The 23,269-nt window shown below is 37.5% G+C and overlaps 1 protein-coding gene across 3 annotated transcripts in view; it reads right to left on the bottom strand.

Moving 5' to 3' along the window:
- ERC2 (ELKS/RAB6-interacting/CAST family member 2) overlaps positions 1-23,269 on the bottom strand; it is a 608,417-nt gene that overhangs the window by 169,236 nt on the left and 415,912 nt on the right. For all 3 annotated transcript variants that reach the window (XR_015695894.1, XR_015695895.1, XM_087709041.1), the window contains one exon: positions 4,283-4,430. Coding sequence is in view for 1 of the 3 variants with exons in the window: in XM_087709041.1 (XP_087565167.1) it covers positions 4,283-4,430 (148 nt within the window). In the remaining 2 variants the exon portion in view is untranslated. The remainder of the gene's footprint in view (positions 1-4,282; positions 4,431-23,269) is intronic.

Below are 23,269 nucleotides of genomic sequence, written 5' to 3'. Positions count from 1 at the left end.
TGAATTTATTACAATTATTAACAAGTGTATTTTATTTTGCTGACAATTACTGCAGCATTATTTTGATTTTTCATGGATTTATTCTTATAATGTCCATGTGGGTTTCTTTGTTAATCTTGGTTGGGCATTGTAGCATTTGAAAGAATACTTTTAGGCCCTCATTTTTGAAATGTTGGGTGATCCATAAATATAAATTCCACCCATCATGAATCAGGATTCGGTTCCTGACATCAGTAGTTACCTTCATAATAAAAATACTTTATTTTTTTAAAGGAAAAGAATTAAGAGCATTAGGAAAAGGAAGCATAATTAAATACTGTCTGTCATCCTAGATTTTTTCTAATCAGAGAGAGACCAACATTTTTATGGCTTTCTTCAGTATGATTTGCAATGCAAACAAAAACAAGTTCCTGTGAGATCTGTTTCATCGATAAGTGGATAAACAGAAGTCTTCAAATCACCAAATCCTTCCAGAGAAGGACATTGCATTGCTCTTAAAGAGTAATACATACTAACCGTTTACAGAATTATGATACTTCAGCAACATTATTCTAAGTCACTAATGCATCCATATGTTAGAGGACATGTATTTCAATCTGAAATATCACTCATGTGAATACATTAACAAAAATCCTACAACTTCCTGTCTGAAGATTTAAAACATTTGATACCACATTTAAATTATGTGTTATGGACTTCGCAAATAAAAAGAGTAGGAAACTTCCTGGTAATAATGATTGAACAATCTTCTACTCATCATTTCAGAGAGGGGTGAGTGACTGGATTCTGATGGGTATCCAAGGAGGATGGGGAAGGAAAATGCATTTATCTTGTACTTTCTTTCTCTAGAAAAGTATCTACAGATGCTTGCAGACAATGTGGCTCTGTGTAAGGATAAACCCTTCTTCCCACAAATGTAGTTGATGGGACATGCTTTGGGAAATAGGAGTAGGCAAGCCCTTAATATGACACAGCTCTTTAAAAAGATGAAAATAGTCTCTTTTACCCTTCCCTTTCCTCTTCTGAATCTCATCTGGTATGGAGGGAAGTTAGCTTTACTTTGTCTTCTATACATGCATTTACAAGTATGGACAGTGATCATAATTTGCAAGTGAATGGAAAAAAACCAGAAAAAAAAAGCCTGATCCACAAGTCCAAAATTCTGTGTCAGAAACAAAACAATGTTGTGATACATTACAAAGCTGATCTGGGAGGAATGGCCCTAAGTTTTAAATATACAAACCTTCAGTATTGGGAAGTCTAAGTTTGCTAATCATTAAAATAAATTATTATTCCTTTTCGCACGTTCTCAGAAGAAAAATGAGATCTGCCCTTTATATGACAAATCTTTGGCACTCAAGTCCATCCATTTTTCATAAAGGAAGCTTTTCAACAATCGGGATTTTGGTGACTACTCAGGAAGGTAGACAATTCCCAGAAAATTAAATGTTTAGAACAAGGCTGTCAAAACTCCCAGCCCATGAGCCAGATGCATCCCACGCTGGCCACACCCATGCCCAGTTCAGCAAAGGGGGGAAATTCCTGATACGTCACATAATGCCGCCGTGATGACATGAGTTTGACATCTCTGGTCTAGGACATAAAGTGATCTATGGAAAGTTATGTAGCACAAGAAAACAGATAAAAGTAGGGAAATGATATGTGTCTTGTTTAACACAGGGTGGGGCTTTTTGGAGGGGTTTATCATTGTTTTTAATTTCAGGCTTTCTATACTTTTTAAATAGTTGGGGCAAATTTGTACAATTCAACAATGGGCTTTCTTGCATGCAGATTAAATTCTATCCATACCTTCATGGCATCAATGTCAGTAAAAGGTAGGCCACACAGACACAAGGATAATTTTAGGATTTGCTTTCTATTTACTGGCATTCTATTTACTAGCAATAGCACTTAGACTTATATACCACTTTGCAGTGCTTTACAGACCTCTTTAAGTGGTTTACAGTGTCCGCATATTGGCCCCAACAATCTGGGTCCTCATTTTAACTGCCTCGGAAGAATGGAAGTTTGAAACAACCTTGAGTTGGTGAGAATTGAATTGCCAAACTGCAGATAGCAGTCAGCAGAAGTAGCCTGCAGTACTGCATCCTAACCACTGCATCACTACAGCTCTAAAAAGTAGGGGTGTATATTTTGCTTCTAAATGACTTGTCATTCATGGGAGATATTGTGAAAGGCATTGTAGAGTGAGAGCAGCAACAAATCATATAACTTCAGCATAGGTGTGAACCTCATCTTATTTGACACAAATAAAGAGAAGTGGAGTACTAGAGGTACTAGAAGTCCAGAAGGTGCCGCATGGTGCTCAAGAAGCAACTTATATCTAAATACTAGTAAGACAAAGGAGATGGTGCTAGATTTCCAGAAGCACAGAAAGGAACGTGCCCTGCTGTAAATGAGGGGGGCTGTGTGGAGAGGGTTTCCTCTTTTAAATTCTTGGGACTGCTTATTAGTAAAGATCTCACCTGGAAAAACAACACGTCTCTGGTGATTGGAAAGGCCCAACAGAGACTTCAGTTCCTTAGAGTCCTGCGAAAAAATCAGGTGGAACAACGGCTGATGACCTTTTCTATTGGTCCACCATAGAAAGTGTCCTTACATATTGTATGCTGGTTTAACATGAAGGCATTACAGAGAGTGATCAATTCGGCACAAGAAACCATTGGTTGCCCTCTGACACCACTGGATGACATCACCAGATCTCGCTGCTTTAGCAGAGTAAGGAAGATACTCAGAGATGATTCATACCCTGGTCAGTGTCTCTTTGCACTTCTACCATCAGACAGAAGACATCAAAGTATGGCCAGCCAAACAAACAGGTTTAAAGATAGTTTCTATCCTTGGGCTGTGAGACTTTTAAATACAACCACAATCACTCCATGCACACACTAGTTTTTGTTCTTTTTCTTTCTTTTTTCATTTCTGTTATAATTTTGCACCAGTGAGGTTAAAACCAATTTCATTGTATTTAAGTACAATGACAGTAAAGATTATACTTATAGAGAATAATTTCTGAAATCTATATTGGACTCTTGGTACAATTGTAAATGGAGAAAAAACATTATCCCAGGTATTTAAGAAATTTCTGGTGATGTAAAGATAACTGGGATGAATCCATGAATCCTGCATGACTTCAGACTACCTGAACAAAGTAGGAAAGGTCCCAGGAACATCTCTCTTGCAACAGTGAATTTCTCCCTGTCTGAACCTATCTAGAGGTCTCCATCCTGGAGGCTTTCATCAACTAGGATGAACACGGATCTAATTGACAGGTAGTTGTGCTGATAGCACTGAGGACTCTGTCCACTTCATCAAGTCCAGTAGGATGAAACTGTTTGAAGACAACTGGGTAAGACCATCTTACCAGGCATCTCTAATAACCTGATGCTGTCAGCCCAAGTACCTGTCAATAGATCCATGTCGCTCCAGGTTGGTGAAAGCTAATGATTATAACATGGATAGTAGTTGAAAAATATATAGTGTATTCCCAACAAAAATTGAAAAAATGACATGATAAATTTGTTTGTTTGAAATGAATAATTAGTTCTTATATTTTTATCCGAAGGCATAAATATTCATTTTATTTATTAATTTGATTAGTAGTTAATTTGCTTTGAGTTCTCACTTATATAATCTAGGTAAGGTTATGACATCCTAAATTCAGGTTCCTCTAGTTCAAAATTATTGAAAACAATAAGTCATATTGCACAGAGGGTAGTAATATTTTTAAACCGTAAGGGGAAAAACCGGAACATATTTTGTTAATTAATTGCAAACAAACATTGGGGACAAGAATGAGTGTGCATGCATATACACACAGAGAGAGATGTGCAACTGGTAATTAAAACTGAACCAAATTATAGCTAGGTTTGTGCTGAAATGCATATACATATATGATTTCCAGATAAACCTGGAAAATGTTCACAATTGGACCATCCAAATAAGCAAATAATGCAATAATATACAGGAAATAAAGTTAGTGTGATTCTGTATGAGAAACATATCTCAAAATCTTAGCGGCTACTATTGTATAATCAGTAGTTAGATGTGGAAAAAAGGGAAAACAAGATATATATGGAATAAGTTAACACTACGTTCAGCTAAAGACCAGTAAAATAGTAGGGAGATGACATGTATTTTGATCCCCACTTTTCCTCCAGCTGTCACAAGGTTTGTTTTAAGGCTTAACTTAAAGTCAGAAGAAAACTGAGGGAATAATCTCGGAGTCCCTAGAAAGAAATGGGGAGAAAAGATTCCCAACCTGTTGTTTTAGCTGATGGACCAATCTGTCTTTTTCTCTTTTCAAAGCCATCACTTCTTCCTGCGTTTTCTTTTTCTTTGAAGCGGACAGCTCAAGCAAGGCAATGTTTGCATCTTTTTCACTAATGGCAGCAAGCAATGCTTCCTGTCTGAAGGAAGGAAGGAAGGAAGGAAGGAAGGAAGGAAGGAAGGAAGGAAGGAAGGAAGAAAGAAAGAAAGAAAGAAAGAAAGAAAGAAAGAAAGAAGAAAAAAAGAAAGTCAAACCTCTGGGCAAACACTTTTTAGAAAAAACTATTTTATAAAATGTAGAACCAAGAAGAAATCACATTAAGCTTCTTGAATACATGTTGAATTTTACTTGTATATACATGGTACCCCCAAATATATTTTTTTCTGGGTTGATTTGTATAATATACTTGTAATTTAATTTATGACATTATTGGCAAGTGAATATCGGATATTTTATAAATAATGGTGCATGAATACTACTATTTACATGTATACCTGGTGCATATATGGAATGTGGTATAAATTTAGACCATTTCTGAAAAACCATATGTGAACCGCAAGTTTTCTTGGGACAGCAGAATTCAAGTTCACTAATGTTCAATTGATATATTACCCTGATCTAATAAAGAATCTAAGGAACTCAGTTTAAATCTTGCTATTTTCCATATTATGTTAGAAAACTCTACGGCCTGCCTCAAGTTGCTTAAGCAATTACTTACCAGTTTTTTATTATTAAAATATGATTTTTGAAGTCTGTTTTTACGAGTTTAACTACAAACATGTTCATCCATCCCTCAAATGCAAGTTTTACCATTTTACCCCGGGTGATTAGACTTTTTGCAAATTATTTTACAATGGTACTCATCAACTGTGCATAAAACATGATCAACAAGTTATCAACTCTGCCATCTTTTTCAATGGTCTTCTTGATTCTGTACCGACTAAATTGCAAAGTTAGTCCTCATAAATCACTTAAGTGAAGTATTCATTGAAGGTGACAGCAAAAAAAAAGTCTGTTTCAAGAAAGATTGGTTCTAATTCATTGCTGCCAATCTCCCAAACCAGGAGTAATTGTAGCTATGATGAAAGCAAAACTTATCATGGTCTTTTGAAGGCAACCAGATTTATTATTTAATAAATCTTAGTAATCAAAACCACACTAGAATACTAATTGTTCCCTTTCACAGGTTCCCCTCACCAATTCCTAATAACAGTTTATATGTATGAGAATATAATTTTAAAGACATTATTCCATTTCTAGTAATACTGTGAGATATAATAAATATAGCCCAAAGGAGGCGGCATCTTAAATTCACTACTCAAATTCTATAATCTGTAAAAGTTTTTATACCAGAAGAGGTTTCATCAACATAGGATGGTAGTGATGATTGATTGATACTATTATTGATACCCACACTCAGACCAAGGAATTTTATCAGAATCTTGAATTCTGGAGGAATGTTGTAGCAAGGTACAATATGAAAAGTCTCAATTACATAAGTGAGTACAGAAATGCAGTTAACAACAGATAATCTAGTTTAAGCACTTGAAAGTACAATCTGTAAAATTCAAGAAACCCTCACATACTACATTTCTTTGCTTTTTCATTTTTGCAAATCTGTGTTTCCTGCTACTGATAACTGTCAGAGACGGAAAAGCCCATCATTACCTTAACAGTACTTTTATTGTTACATTTTTCCACATATTCATAAAAAGTACTAAAATTCAGTGTGACAAAGTTTGTGTGCATGTGATGTGTACACCCAGACAAGTGTTTAATGTATTGGGTTCTATTTTATAAATTCATGGCTGAAATAAACACAGCACACTCAAACCCTAAAACAGTTTTAGTCAATATACTGTAATTGTAAGATATATACAGCTTTCAGCAGAACCCTACACTAGCTTTATATAAATATGGAATATGAATTTTGACCATATCTAGTCTGTAGATATGGTCAAAATTCAGAAAATGTGTGCACTCAGCTCTATGAAAACCCATGAATATAACAGCAGTGATAGAAAAAGCAGGTTTGTGATCAGATTTGAAAGACTATTTTAAGGGCTAAATCATTCATTTCTACAGGTTTAGAAAAAATTGGAAATGATCATGAGATCACTATAAAGATGCAATAAAGTCCCAATAAAATGTATTTTATCTCCTGTCAAACACACAATGTATGCCTTTTATTAGAGCCATTAAAGAGATTTTGGTCCCAAACCAGGATGAAAGCTTGTCTAGAAGTTATTGCATTGATGGCTTAGCTTTTTGGCACCGAGTGTCGAGTGCCGAAAAGGGAGTGTGCATATGCACATGCTCATTGGGGTTGTGACCCAAAAGAGAAGTTGTGCAGTGGGTATGCACATGCTGGGAAATGAATGTCCAGTTTCCGGTGCATGCATGCACTCTAGCCAGATAGTCTTCCAGTTTCTGGTGTACGTGTGCATGCAACAAATCAACTGGCCGGCGTGAGCCAGAAACCAGAAGACCAGCTCTTCTGATTTCTGGCACTGCCGCATGCATGAAGGGCAGCTGATTGTTGCATGTGCATGCGCACCAGAAATCCAGAAGAGGAACTGGAGACCCCCCCTGAGTTCTAGGTGATATGGCTCTGCATGCCACTTTGGGTACGTGTGCCATAGGTTCGGCAACACTGAGTTATTGCAAACATTTGATGTCATTTAGAACTATCTGGAGCTGTGAAGCAACCACATGCTCTTGATATTAGTCCCCAAGCAAGGAATGCATGCATATTCCCATTGCTGTCACCTAAAAGAAACAAAACATGGGAAATAATATATTTATAGGTAATTATAAATAGGTTAGAGATATTAGTCTCAAAATAAGGGTTAAAATATTAGAAACAAAACAAAAATAAGAGACATTTAACATACACTTGACCCTAATTAACAACAGATCAAAACATGCACTAAATCAGATTTAATAACCTTACACAGCATTCAGTTTTTAGAAAATGAAATAGACAAAAATGATTTTAGCTTGCACTGAAAAAAAAAACTATGTGTAGAACTAAACAAATGTTTGGTGTTGATTGCTTTACTGGCAGTTTATTAACTCTCTTGAACAGTCTCCCAGAAGCCTTGAAGAATAATCCATTGCCATGGTACCTCACAGTCTATTTAAAATGGAATAATGTAAACACTTCGGCTTCATTCCCCAGCTTGATTAGTTAGAGCACAGTCTTCTAAGCTTTATCAATAGCAACTAAGTTTAGTAAATGGAAGAGTGAGGTGATGCAATATGAAGACTTCAATATTTCTAAAAGCAAGTTTTCCCCATGTATAATGGCCACCAATATAACCCTACAAATATACTTACAATAGACATTGTCAATATCTATTGACATTGTCATAAATATATAATTATGTGCAAAATAACAATGAACATATAATTAATACCACTTGAAGTGGAACATATATATCTCACCTTTTATGTTCTGATCATGTGAATGGAAAATAAACTACTCAATCATCCTGTCACTTTAATTGTTGTTTTCTTTCCCTTCTGACCCTGAGCATTCAACTTTAAGTTCCGTAGGAGGTGATTTCAGAAAAACTGTGATGAGAGATCCCATTTGAAGCAACTTCTTTCTTTCATTCACCTTCTGCCCCCAACCAAACATGCTCTTAATCTACTATGGATATAGATTGTTTAAACAAACAATACAAACTCTATTATCTGCATTGAATGCATATTTCCTTTTTAAAATAATATATTATGTCACATCTGCACAATTGTCCCCAAATCATAATTTGTGGAAAAATTCAATATGACATTCTAGATTTATGTATTGTGGCACTGGCTGACAGAAGAATTTCTCAGGAATGGATTCTGGAAGCCCATCCAAAAAAGAAAATAGTTACAGCTCCTGGAGCTAGCACTTCTCCACAGATTCTTCCCAAATGCATAACAATATATGGAGGGGAAGGGATCATACCATGCTCTCTCCTCCAAGCTGGCTCCTACTCCTAATCTTTCTACAGACAACCTATGGTGTGTAAGGACCTCATATATCATACTATTTTCCTACCATGCTCTATTGCACAAAAGTCAGGGAAATCTGATGCAATGCTGATCCATGCAAAGGGAAGTAAATACAGAGAAGGTACAAGCATAGAACCACGCACTGAGAGATTGTTTTAATTAGTTTCAGACACTGTGATGTGATATAGAAATATAGCCATGCACCACATTGGCTCTCTTAGTCCTGTTTAGTCATCTTTTAAAAGCTGGAAAAGTTGATGGGTCAACTTTTGACCCATCAGTGGTGGGTTTCAAATCCCGTTCCAACCGGTACGGTTGGAAGAGGGCCGGTGGCATCCTCATGGATACGCGCAGCATGTTTGCACACATGTACAGCCATGCATGCGTCTTAGCACCTCTGTGACACACCAGCTGCTCCATAGAGCATCGCACAGGTGCTGTACATGTCATGTGCCTGCGCGGAAGTGCAGAAGCCTTTAAACACTGGTAAGGAGCTCGGGCGGGTGGGTGGGCCCTCCGAAGCACTGAACTGGAATTGTATCTGGTGCTCCAGGCTGGCTCCAGTACACTTGTACCAGGGTGTACCGCCTGCAACCCCCCACTGATGGAAGGTAACAATAAAACAGTGGTGTCAAACTGGTGGCCCACAGGCCTGATGCATCACGTGCAGGTCATGCCCACCAAGCTCTGTCAAGGGGAAAAACATTGTGATACATTATGTGATGGCAACATGACACTCTGAGTTAGACACCCGTGCACTACAGAAATGTTACTACTGAAGATCTGATGTAATGTGCTTTTTAATGTGCTTGCTTGCTTACTAATTGCTTCATTTAGCAACTACTCAAAGTTACAAACATGCAAAAGAATTAACAACTTTGTGACCAATTTTTACATTTCCATCATTGCCACATCCCATGGGCAAGTGATCACCATGTGGTCAAGTAGTCACAACTATCTTGTGACATGTAGAGTTAATAAAGAAGGTCATGGTCACATGGTTACCTGCTTAGCCATTAAGTTACCAATCCCAGTTGTAGTCACTAAATAAGAACTCCCTGTATCAAAAATTAATCCATTCTATGTATATATTTGCCATTTACTCTAGCTAGTCTTCAAGAATTGTACCATGCGGTCAAAATACAGGTCCTACTGCAAAGTTAGGAATGCATTGGCAGCAGATCAGCACTATAAATGAGTTAGCAATTCAGCTGAATTTAATGAAAGTACTCTTGGCTAAACTTAAAACATTTTTGCACATAGATTTAAAGCACAAAACCATATGTACTCACAAATACACATGGGATAATAATTGAAAAAGCAGATACAGAAATTCATGGATAATAAAACTATTATTTATTCTCAGTTTCAACGATCAAAGAATATAATTGCCTGGAATAGCCTTCATTAAGATGTGTTCCCAGAAAAATTATCCAGAAATAAATAATTCTGGCAATTCCCATTCCAACACATGAAGAAGATGCCATAATGAAAATGATGAATATGAAGCACTTGAATTTGGCTAGGAATTGTATGTATTACACTAATTGAATTTGAATGAGAACCACAACAAAATAATGGTTTTGAAATCATTATTTTGAAATCATTTGTCAAAAGTAATCCTTTTAATTTAAAAAGAGATTGGATAACCATTTGTCTGAAATGGCATAAGATTTTCTGCTTGAACAGGGGGTTGTACTAGAAGACCTCTAAGGTACAACTAGTACAAAAGGTTATGAATGGAAAGAGTCCATTTCTTGGTGGATAGGAATGGGACTGGAAGAAAAAAAATACATGGAAGAAAGGGAAGAAAGTGAAAAAGGCACTTTTGTGAAAAGAAATATAATGCAGGAAGATAAACTACATGACCTGTATGAAGAAATATTAGAAGACAGGTCAATCTCATGATAAATGGAAAATGGACTTAGGATGAGTAAGATGACCAAACAAAAATAACATAAATTGTAACTTTTTATTTATGGAAGTTTTACTAATGGAAAATATGAAAAAAGATGCTTTATAAGAATAATGATTTGGATGAAAAATGCATATAAGAGAATGATGGCAAAAACGGAGAATGAGATAAAAATGTTGCATAATGTAGAGACAGACATACAGACAGACAGACACCCGCCCCCAAAAAACAACCCTCAGCGAAAATTGTTAAGATTCGTGATAGCCCTACTAAAGTACTTGTCATTCTGGGGAATTAACAATGGAAGACTTTTTTTTAAAAATCCATGAGACCATTATTTTAAAAAGTCTAATTTGAATCTGATCTTACACAGGAATGGAGAGTAGGGATGAGAATAAAAAGATTTGAGGTGGAAAATTGATAAAGGATACCATAAAGAATCAATGAAGATAATCTGAGTATCAGCACATGTCCACCAGCATGTAAATTACTTGCCTGCCTGCCTTCCCTCTCTTTTTTCTACTTTTCATCTTTTCCTCCCTTCTCCCTTTCATTCCCTTATTTACTGAGAAACATATACTTCTGAATCTCTTCAATTTTATCTTTAATTAAGTCATCCTCACTTCAATAAGTATCTTGGGGTTTGGTTTTTCTTACCATGGTAGCGAGCAAAGTATTTTCAAAATAACAAACCAAATTCAGCAGGAAATAAATGAGCATCTTATACTGTTATTTGCATCCATCATGCTTTTTACTCTTAGGCTGAAGAGTACTAATGAAGTTATTATACAAACAGCACTGTGAAAAAAAATTTTTTTTAAACTCCTTGCTAACTTCTTTAAGCCAACTCTCCCAGCTTTAATTTAAAAGCTATATGGTGTCAAACTGCAGCAAATCTGAAGGCAGAACATTGCTGGGAGGTGAGGGAAATATGGAACAGATCCAAGTTATTTCAAGAATCGAGGAGAGGAGAAGTTCAGACAACAGCACACAAATATTTCCTTAATTAGCAGTTTAAAGATAGGCATGAAAAGAAGTCAGATACCAGATTCATGTCGACTAATTATGACTTCCTTGTTAAAAGAACCGCTGCAGGCATTTCCAGGAGCAGGAATGTCAAATTTGAGCAGGGCAACTGACTCATTGATCTTCTTTGGTGGGTAAATGTTTTCCAAATTTGTTACAGACAAGAAACCAGCCTTTACAAAAGGCAGATGAAAATATTTAGAAAGAGGAGGTGCACTGATCACCAACTCTAGAGAGTTATTAAACTGGCCCTGGTTTCAAACAGGCAGAAACACACACAGGGAAACGGACCTTCTCAAACGTAGCTGTGAGAGAATGCTTTCCTTGTATTAACTAGACTAGGAAATTATTTAATGTTTACTAAAGTTCTTTTGGATACTGTCCAAAAATGACATTAAACTCCATGTATTTTTAACCTTTCTTCAATAATAAATAGATATGGTAAAATTACCTTCCTGTTTTCATTGTAACCTTCTAATGAACATTGGGCTCCCCAAAATATAGGAAGTATACACAGGCTTTATGAACTAGGAATAACTTTTATTTGGCTTAGGGAATCAACTGAATTTTGTGTTAATTATAGCCAGAGCATTAAAAAGGACCACAATTGTAATCTAAAACGCTGAGCATGAAATACTGGCATTTAAAGCAAATATAATTCTACTTTAGCAGCTGAAACTGAACCATTCGTGAAATGTATTTGCTCTAAACTCACTGTGTGCTACATAATCAATAAAGAAGTGAGATCGTATATATTTAGCTTTGCTAAGCTAATTAATAATATCTTCACTGTTTTGGACAATGTTTGGATTGTAAAAATTCTAAAAGCGAAGTTTCCCAAAAGTATACTGAAGTGAGAACTTTAAGTTTAAATTAAATTTTAAAAATTAAATTTATGTTTGATTTAGAAAAATAAGGTTTTACACAGGTAAGAAAAACCAAATGAACAGGTATGGAATAGGTGGCACGTACTCAGCAGCAGTAACTATGAGAGGAATCTAGGTGTCCTAGTGGACAACCACTTAAGTATGAGCCAGCAATATACTGCAGTTGCCAAAAAAGCCAATGCAGTCATAGGCTGCATAAGTGGAGGAATAGCATCAAAAATCACATGAAGTATTATTACCATTATTATATTCTGCCTTGATGAGATCTTACTGAAATACTGCATCCAGTTCTGGTTACTTCAATACAAAACAGAGTGCAGAGAAGAGCAACAAAGATTATTAGGGGGCTGGAAGCCAAAACATATAAACAACAGTTGCAGGAACCGGTATTTCTAGCCCCATGTTGGTGAACCTATGGCACATGTGCCAGAGGTGACACACAGAGCCCTCTCTGTGTGCATGCGTGCAGTCTCCCCAACTCAGTCAACTGGTGATCGGGTTTCTGACACACGCATGCGCGCTGGCCAGCTGGTCTTTGGGTTTCCGATGCATGCATGCACGTTAGCCAGCTGGTCATGGGATTTCTGACATGTGCATGCCTCCTGGCCAGCTGGTTGTTGGGTTTCCGGCGCTCCAGCATGCACGCACCTTCCAGTTTGATCACGCTGTGCCTAAAAGGTTTGCCATCACTGGTCTAGCCTAACAAAGGGAAGAACTAAGAGTGACATGATAGCAGTCTTCCAATATTTGAGAGGCTGCCACAAAAAAAGAGGGTGAAAACCTATTCCTCAAAGTACTTGAAGGCTAAACAAGAAGTAACAGATGGAAACATATTCAAAGAAAGATCCAATCTAGAACTAAGGAGAAATTTCCTGACAGTTAGAACAACTGGCCAGTGGAACAGCTTACCTCCAGAAATTGTGGACGCTCCAACACTAGAGGTTTTTAAGAAGAGATTGGACATCCATTTGTCTGAAATGGTATAAGATTTCCTGCCTAAGCAGGGAGTTGGACTAGAAGACCTCTAAGGTCCCTCCTAACCTTGTCATTCTGTTTTCTGTGCCTGGGGAAAAAATCATCACAAGTCTGAGCCCTAATAGAATTTTCAAAATAAAGATTGAGGCATATTTAAGAAAGGAATTAGAATAATGGCGTTCCTTTCTGAAATTAAGGTCCAGAGCAATGTTTCTCAACTCAGCAACTTTAAGTTGTGTGGACTTCAATTCCCAGTATTCCCCAGTCAGTATGGGTGGGACAGAGTTGAAGAGTTGAAGCCCACATAGCTTAACATGCTGAGATTGAAAAACATTACTCTAGAGAAAATACCAACATTTGTTTATTTGGGACACATTATTAGAAACAGCAAGTTTATGTCTTAAATACCATTATAGCAGCCCAAAGGAAATTGTGTGGAAAGAAGAGAATGTGGGATATGTTTATTGTTAAGTGTTTTTTTGGGGGTGGGGGTTGCTGAGTGATACATTATTCTACTGTTTCTGTGAATAGCTGTCCTGGCAAATATATTATCAAAGCTACTATGTGCATACAGTTGACAGTTTTGTATTAAAGGTCCTATACATTCATATTTCCTAGGTATGTTAATTTTGTATCAGTGACTTTCAGTATCCTAGCTATGAATTTATAACTTTCTCATGAATTTAAATATTTATTTACAAGATTGATATAGTGTGCCCAATTTGAAACTCTCCTGAAACTTTCCAATTGAGCCTATTTCCCTAATGCAATGAGTGTCCGGGGGGGGGGGGGGGAGGAAGGGACTCTGTTAAAAAATAAATAAACACATGTATGTATAATTATTTACTTAAATAAAATCTTAGCCTTGGCGTTCATTGTAATGTTTTTACTTAAACCAGAAAGCTCTATTTTTAATTATATTATGTCCACACTGCCTGGGAAATGCTAGCCACTTGGCACTGATTATGGAGTGCCACATGAGTAACAAGAACCATATGATGAGATGCATTTGAATTTGGATCATATGTCCAGTCTTACTGCCTAGATCCACCTATAAACATACAACATTTGAAAAAGGATGCTGTAAACAAAATCTCCTGTGAAATCTCAGACAAAGTGCAGCAATCCCCTGAAAGTCCTGGCCAGTCCTGAATAACAAAGAAGTTTAGGAAGTGCAAGAGGGGAGTTAAGCCCCAAGTATTTTACCACCATCAGAAGGGGGCATTTTCTCCCCCTGCCTGTATGTATTTTTCCCTTTCACCCATAAACTGTTGTGTTTACTTTATGGATGCCCATGCACTGAGACAGCGATTAATTTGGGGTGCCAGCAGTGCTGGGATTCAACTAGTGTAACAACCAGTTTGCTGAGCATATACTTCACGTAAGCACCAAATATGCACTCCGCGTGCACACAGTTCGTTTCAAAACAGCTCTAAAACTTACTTTCTACTGTAGCCCCAGTGAGTAAAATAGCTGAGGCATGGCAATCCGCTGGGGCTTCAAACAAAGGAAATATGGGACAGACTAGCACAGGGGCTGGTGGGCGGGGCAACTGATCGCCAGAACGACCACTTCGCCCGAACCGGTCTGAACTGGCTAAATCCCACCCCTGGGTGTCAGGATTTAAAGAGGTTAGTTTTCCTGAATTAGCGGACACTTTAATTTGGAGATTATTAGTTTTTCAGTAGGTGCAGATGCCAAGAAATGCTTCAGATGAATGAAATTTTCTTCAAAGTCCATAGAGCTACAGTATATTTCCTTGTTAAAGAAAGGAATTGAGGAACAGATAAACAAGTATGCAAATACCGGATACCAGCTATATTTTGTTGTCTACATTCTTGATTAGATGTTCTGGAGGCCTAGAGTATTTGGTAGGGTATGGGGGCTGTATGGGTACACAGCTGATTATATTTTGTTCTCTCCCCTTGAACTGCTTAGAAATCTGATACAATGGTTTATTTTCTTTTCCTGCCCTTATAACTGATTTAGGGCTTAATTCTCAAATAGTTTGGTTTAGATCAGCCTTCTCCAAATTGTTACCAATTAAATGTGTAGAACCTGCTGGAGGACCCCAGGTTGGGAATCTGAGATTCGGGGAATAGAATAATAGCATTAAGAAAGGTATTTTGCAAGTTGCCAATGAATGATAATATACTTTATTTGGAGAAAAGATTTCCCACAAAATAGCAATAGCAATAGCAGTAGACTTATATACCGCTTCATAGGCCTTTCAGGCCTCTCTAAGCGGTTTACAGAGAGTCAGCATATTGCCCCCAACAATCTGGGTCCTCATTTTACCCACCTCGGAAGGATGGAAGGCTGAGTCAACCCTGAGCCGGTGAGATTTGAACCGCTGACCTGCTGATCTAGCAGTAGCCTGCAGTGCTGCATTTAACCACTGTGCCACCTTGGCTCAAATGGCTCACTGTCAGATTCTCTCCCTTTCTTCAGTACCCAGAATGAAATTACTAAGCAAGCATCAGACATTTCTGCATCAAGGCTGTGCCTTTAAGGCTTACACAGGCACTATCCTTGATTCTTTTGCTTTAAAAAGTTAATTGTATTTCACAATAATCAGTATATCCTGCTATAGTGGCCAATAAATGCCAACAGCAAGGAAATGGCAGAAGTTTATATTGTATACAACTTACCCAGAGAATCCAAGTTTGAAGAATTTCATTCTGAACAACAAACTAATCATTGAGCATTCAAAAGAACATAGTAGACTTTTCATTCAATATTTGCAATTTAATAAATGTTGATTGCATCAATCTAATACATCTCTAAAATGCAAAATTTAGAGCTTGTGCAAAAGTTACAGGCTACTAAGAGCAAGAAAACACATCTAATTGGGCATTGGCAGTTACCTCAGGGGCCTACAGTTCCTAGAATTACTAGCCAATATGTTTATTATCTTGGATTTGTAATATATATCCTGAGTAGAAAAACTAGGTGAACTAGCATAAGGCAATTTCCCATGATTCTGAACAACTTTTGCCTGAACTTCGGGTACGACACCGAATAAAATATTATGCCAGCCAGAGAAGAGAATCTGCTACCTAATATGACAATTGCATTAAAAAAAAACCTAACATTGCAAACTTCAGAGTATTCCCAGTCAAGCAATGACTGACAGATATGTATCTAGGTAGCCGCAGTCTACATAGACTGCAAAAGAAGGCTCCACACCCATTTGCACTACTCAGGTGACCCTAAGGACTCAGATAAACCTCCAAGTGACCTCAATGTCTCTCTAAAAGAATGCAAATGATCAGCTGTCTGCAAGGAATATAAATCCTTCCATCGTCCACCAACCAGTCAGAACTGAAGAAGCTTCTAGGATGAGAAGCAAAATGTCTTTCAAAAAAAAAAACAACCCCAGAAAGTCCAGTTGCGTCTTGAAAAAAAGCACCTTTGGGTTTTCCCTTTTCAAAGAGGCAAACCAGGCAATAAACCACAGGCATAGGTTTAATTCAGCCTTTCTTTTGTAGGAAGTTAGCACCCACCCCTCTCCTAGAAAAATGAAATATCCTGAGAAATACTGAAAAGGCGGAATATTATATTTCCCTGGATCAGAAATGGAGAAACATGTTGGTAGGCAGGAAACAAGTTCACTCTTAATAGTCCCCACCTATGCTAATGGGCCATTAAAAAAGCCTGGGTCAGTCTATTCTACATAACAAAGAGTTCTCATCTTCAGCTCCAAGGTGATGGGATTAAGACATGATAGTATTAGCCCTCTACCCAACTCACCACATGGCATCTGGGAACTCAACCAAACTTGGACTCAAAACACAGCCTAGAGAGTTGCCCCTGCATGACCCCATGGGAGTTGGACAACCAATCAGAGTGCATTCCTTACACAGGAACAGGAAACAGAGAGGTGGGGCCGAACAGAGTATAAAACACCCAGCAAGTCCCTTTTTTGTCTCTCTTTTCTTCTTCACCCAACATCTGGAAGCATGTGATCACCTTTTCTGTTCAAGACCTCAAGCCATGTGGTCCTGTCCACCATTAAACCATCTTTCCAAGCAGCCTCCATGTCTCCAATGTCTTTTCCCCCAACTGGAGCTGAACCCAGAAGGACATTCCAACACCTTCAAGTATGGATCAACTCCAGCATGGGGAAAATAATCAGGCACGCTGAGTAACTTCCCAACCACAAATGCAAACCTCCACCCAGGCAGCAGAGCTTGCCTTAACCGTAGTTCAGCCACTGCTAATGAGGTGACTTCCAAGCAAAGTAGTTAAGATTTTACTGCTTCTGTAAACTTCTCTAAACTGAAGTTTAAAGTAGAAATGTAATCTTCGACTCCCCAAGCAGTCTAGTTTGGCTACGAAAGGTGTTGTTTTACATTTCCCAATGTTTTTCCCCTTGTCACTCCTTTTTTATATTTCAGCCTTCAGGTTTGTGAGCATTTGTTTCTCCCAGCACACCTCCCTCTGAATGCTGAGTCTTGGGAGGCATTTGTGACTAACTGCTAATGCTGCCTGCCAAACAAGAACTCCCTGCCAGTGACATGACCACCTAGTGACCTTTTAAAAATGTTTTAACAATGTGAAAAATATCTCCCTCTCGTAGGAAACAGCCATTCTTTTAAATTAAAAGTACATTGGACGTTTGCTTAGATACAGATAAATGGTATTCGGAGTCACCTTCTCTGTTTCCAATTTTGGCCTTTTGAAACCCAGCCCAAGACTAAATAAATAAACACTGATACTAAGAGGAAACTCAGAGCTCTAGAGCCGTGTGATTTCGCAAACAGCTTTTTTCCATTTTCTAAAATCTAAATGTTAAGCCAGACATAGAACAGGTAATGAAAAGAAACAAGGGTCTGGCAGCCCCTTTCCGTGGCTCTTAGCTGAAAAGAGATCAAGCCAAAAGAAGGGACTACAATTTGGCAGACTTAACATCTTTCAAAGTCTGCCGCTTGCAAGGCTAAGAGTTAAACATTTAATGTTTACCAATTGAAACACGATCTCTGTGTTGAAAAGACACAGTGGCATACAGTACTTCCAGCATCCTCATCTCTGCATTAGCTTAGCGAGGTATACAAATTTCTGGGGTCTGGAGGTAAGAAGAGAAGCATTCCTCGCTAAAATCCATAGATGCTATTCTGAGATGCTGTTTTATGCACGTATGGTGCACGTGTGTGTGTGGTTTAATCGGATAATTGCCATTCCCACAGAGCTAAACACAATCAAGGTCTGAATGGTTTGAACAGAGCCTCAGCGCTTCTATTCACAGAATAGACATTTAATGGTCTTCTGGCTAGCTTCCCGAGCTTTGTCTGTTTCCCTTGGCAAAAGGAAGGAAGAGAGAGGTTTCTATTGCTACAGTTAAATGCTACTTTATTAGAAGCATATCTCATGAGTTCTCAAATTTAGATGCCACCTTTGCAACAGACACATTTGGAGAACTGCAATACACTTTTGTTTTCCCCTTTTGCTTACTTATGCCAATCATCTGTCCCGAGGCCCATCTCTTTTACTGCTTTCCCACCTTATGAGCTGTCGTGGTGCAGTGGTTAGATGCAGTACTGCAAGTTACTTCTGCTGATCACCGTCTGCCAGCAGTTTGGCAGATCAAAGCTCACCAGGCTCAAGGTTGATTCAGCCTTCCATCCTTCCGAGGTCAGTAAAATGAGGACCCAGATTGTTGGGGGAAGATGCGGACTCTGTAAACAGCTTAGAGAGGGCTGTAAAGCACTGTGAAGTGGTACGTAAGTATTGTTATTGCTATTATTCTCTTTTACGTCCTAGGAAGGACATGTCCTTGTGATCTAGTGAATGGCTCCAGTACTGAAAGCACCTGTACCCTGTTAGATACCAGAAACATTGGTAATGGTTTACACCAAGGTCCTCTGTTCCGGCGGGAACAGAGATTCAATCTGATTGGTCGAAGGGTCTGACAGCTCCCTATAAAAGGGCTGCTGTCAGACTGAACCTTTGCTGGATTGTACATAGTTGACTTGTGCTAATAAAGAGCTGTTTGTTACTCTGAAGCCTGAGTGTGCCTTCATTCACCCGATCTAACATACCCATTTGACAAATCTGAAGGAGAGAACCACAAATTTAAATCACAACCACATATGGCAAAGAGATTTTGAACATGGTCATCAAGCACTGAGTAGCATTAACGTTGTTATCTAGATTGGGTCATGAAAGATCTTCAAAAAAATTAATAAGCTCAGGAAACACCAAAGACCCCTCATTTCAACCCTGAGCTACAAATACTTTAATTTACCAAAAACAGGATCTGCTAATACCTTTGACAACCTTGTTTTATCATCCTTAATTTCAGCCAATTTCATACATTTCCTTTCTAATATTCAGATCACTTTTCTCAGAAACCTGTCCTAAGTACTATGGCTGGTTCAAATGTCAAAAAACAATGAGACAGCCACGCCCACCTCACTGTAAAGTTGTATGTAGTCCATGGCCCTTCCTCCCATTTTTTTGTGATTTTTTTTGTGAAAAAATCATCAAAGCAGTTTTACTGTGGAGAGAATGAATAATAGTCAGTTTTCTTTTCCTGGACTCTGAGGTTTCTTCCTAAACTTAATAGCAGGGTGTGCAAGGATGGGGTAGGGGTGCTAATCAGGTCTTTGGGAGAAAGGGGGGCTGGAAAACAGTTCAGACTTCTCAGCCTCCAGATCTGCCCTGGTGCCTGGAACAGAACAAATGGGCACTTACAAGGAATGTGAAGCCAGGTACTCTTTTCTCCATGACTAAGGAAGAGATACCAGCAAACAGTTATTGGTAGGCTAGCTATGGCTTCTCTTTTACTTGATTTTTTTCTGAGTATTAAGTTCTTTCTTACACATTTCTGAAGAAAAATTAGAAAAGCTGTCTCTGCTGAAATTCTCCTGGGCAAATTATTGAAAGTTTTGGTAAACTCTTCTCCAAAAGCAAAAAATCCAACTTATCTCAGCTAACATATCTTCTTCTTACAATTCATTTTGTATTGTATAATACAGCTATTAAAGATAGAGAACCTGAGAGGAATAAAGAGGAGGTAAGCTCTAGAAAGACTCTTGAAAGTGCAGAGAAGAGCAACAAAGATGATTAGGGGACTAGAGGCTAAAACATATGAAGAACTGTTGCAGGAACTGGGTAGGTCTAGTTTAATGAAAAGAGGGGGAGACATGATAGTAGTGTTCCAATATCTCAGGGGCTGCCACAAAGAAGAGGGAGTCATGCTATTCTCCAAAGCACTGGAGGGCAGGACAAGAAGCAATGGATGGAAATTAATCAAGGAGAAAAACAACCTAAAACTAAGGAGAAATTTCCTGACAGAACGATTAATCAGTGGAACAATTTGCCTCCAGAAGTTGTGAATGCCCCAACATTGAAAGTTTTTAAGAAGTTGTTGGAAAACCATTTGTCTGAAATGGTGTAGATTTCCTGCTTAAGCAGGGGGTTGGACTAGAAGACATCCAAGGTCCCTTCCAACTGTTATTCTATTCTGTTCTATTCTATTCTTATTCATCCTTGGTTGGATAGATAAGATTTGTCAAAATGACAATTTTAAGAGCTAAGAACCCTGTGCTCAACTGGGTAAATCAGTTCCTCATTTCTCAGACATTTTTTTGCTCCAGTTATGGGATTTAAACAAAATCAATATTACAGATAAGACCAAAATTAATTTGTAAACCTACATTGAACTGGAGATAATATCAAAACGCTGTTCTTTTTTATGTTCTTTTGATGATCTTAAAATGTGTACATTAACAAGAATATACCAGGAGTATCTTCAGAGGCTGCCTAACAAATAAAATCAAGTCTGCACATAAAAAAAATTCCATGTACAAAACGGGGCAAAATTTCAATCTCACCATCTCAAAGGCCATATTGTCTCTTCTTACAATACCATGCAGACACATCTGGGATGTTTATATTCTTTACAAAAATACACAACACTAAGATGATCTAATCATACGCACAAATTTTTTTGAGGAGATATTGAGAATGAAATATACATAATTCCCTTTTTATGGAGATATTATATTGTTGTCCATAAATATCAATTATTATTGATATTAACTGTTCAAATCATTTTGTCCCAAATATCTATATTTATAACAGAAATGTAACCATTTAACAGTGTGATGGTTTCTTTTTTTTATTATTCTGAAAGAATAAAATGTGTAAAATACATTATATATAAGGGATGGGAGGATTTGCGTGTGAATTTTACTGGAAGATATAAAGAAAGGGTTTTTTTATCACAAGATTCTTTCAAATGCATTGAGTAGTTAAGTACTTAATTTAGTATAAGTCCTTTCCGGCACATTCCTTTTTGAATTACCTGAATGATAGACACTCTGAGATTTTATAGTTCATTATAAACAAAAATGCACTTAAAGAGAGATAAAGTCTATTTTCTTTCTTTAAAAAAGGAAAACAATTCCGCTTAGGTTCAGCTAGTTCTTCTTTGTCAACTATTACTAAGTGTTTCTTGCCCATATGTTTAAAATGTAGTAAATCACACCAATTACATTCTTTAGACTGGAATACTTTGTTTCAGGAGCAATAAAACGTGTTCCCAATCACTCACCTAAAAGAGAAACAGCTTAAAGGTTATCAGACTATTGGAGATAATAGATTCACTCAGAAAAAAAAAATTAGATTTTGTGTTGTTTTTGTTGTTCTTTACAAAATGGAATGGGGAAAAATAAAACTGATTCAATTTCATGGTCTGTAGAAGTAGATGAAAAAGCAGCTAAAACAGGCAGAATAGCTACCTGAGACGATAGATTAGAGTGATAATAATAAATCCTGTCAGTTTATTGTGACCAGAACAGAAGATAAGCAGGAAAAAAATGTTTAAATTTTAGAAAGATAAGGAATACATTCTTTAGCCCTGAGACTAGTATAGTATAGATGAATTTGGAGGTTGGAGAGAGTAGGTTGGTGGAAAAGGGGGGCTTTGCTGGATTCAGATCCAGCCAGAAATAAGTCCTGTCTCTTTGATGGGCAAGGTTTTGTAGTTAGGGTTGTACTCTAGAAAAACCAGGATGATGCTTACAGTTTTCCTCTGGTAATCTCGCCTTCCTTAGTTCTGTACTTCCCATTTCTAAAAGAATGCTGTTAATTTTTAAAGAAATATATCCACCCCCTAACTTTATGTCTATTTGGGCTTTGAAAATGATAATTTAGGATGTTATTGATGCTCAAAAGTTGATCTGAGGATTTTCAGCTGTAAAAAATAGCTACTCAAAAAAATATCAGCATGAGAAAAGCTCATGAAAACCATGAATTCCTGCAGATACGTATGCAGTTCTTGAATGAGATTTTTTTTAAAAATTATACAATAGCTTATTTGTTGCTTGAGTGAACATTCAGTAAGTGTTAAATTGCAGTCTTAAAACCACCTACTAATCTCTTACTTGTGAATAAGCAGGCACGGGATTTCATAGTTAAAAAAAAAAAAGAATCAGGAGAGGAGGAAAACAATCCTATCCTCTGTAAAGCAATCTCCAAACCAAAGGAGAGTACAGCCAAAGAAAATGAAACAAATGCAACAAAAGTATGACAGAATTTAAATTATCACCATATTGACCAGAGGTAGATAATGAAAGTGGGCTACATTGCCATTTCATTCATTTATTCATTCGTTTATTCATTGATTTATTTTTTTATGGCCACCTATCTCACTTCTACATCACTCTAGGTGGCGTACATAGTTAATACACAACTAAAGTCATAATCATCTACCAGGAAAAGCATTTAAAATTAATAAAAAGACAGAGGAGAGTTCATTCTAACAATATAATCATTTCACATATTCCATACTTCCTTGGAATACCTAAGTTTTAAGGGATTTCCAGAAGGTTAGAAGGGTGGGGCTATATTCATAATGGGGGAATTGTGTTCCAAAGGGCAGGTGCTACAGTAGAAAAGGCTCCCTTTCTGGATCCTGTCAAACAAAGCTCCTTGGCTATGGGGATCCATAGAACAGTAGAATTGGAAGGGACCTTGGAGGTCTTCTAGTCCAACCCCCTGCTTAAGCAGGAAATCTACACCATTTCAGACAAATGGTTTTCCAACATCTTAAAAACTTCCAGTGTTGGGGCATTCACAACTTCTGGAGGCAAATTGTTCCACTGATTAATCGTTCTGTCAGGAAATTTCTCCTTAGTTTTAGGTTGTTTTTCTCCTTGATTA

Source organism: Thamnophis sirtalis, unplaced genomic scaffold, assembly GCF_051295495.1.
Source record: "Thamnophis sirtalis isolate CommonGarterSnake01/CBP01778 unplaced genomic scaffold, rThaSir2_p1.2 scaffold_3, whole genome shotgun sequence".
NCBI classification, from domain to species: domain Eukaryota; kingdom Metazoa; phylum Chordata; class Lepidosauria; order Squamata; family Natricidae; genus Thamnophis; species Thamnophis sirtalis.
The sequence above is the reverse complement of the archived record's forward strand: the minus strand, read 5'-3'. Positions and strand labels throughout refer to the sequence as shown.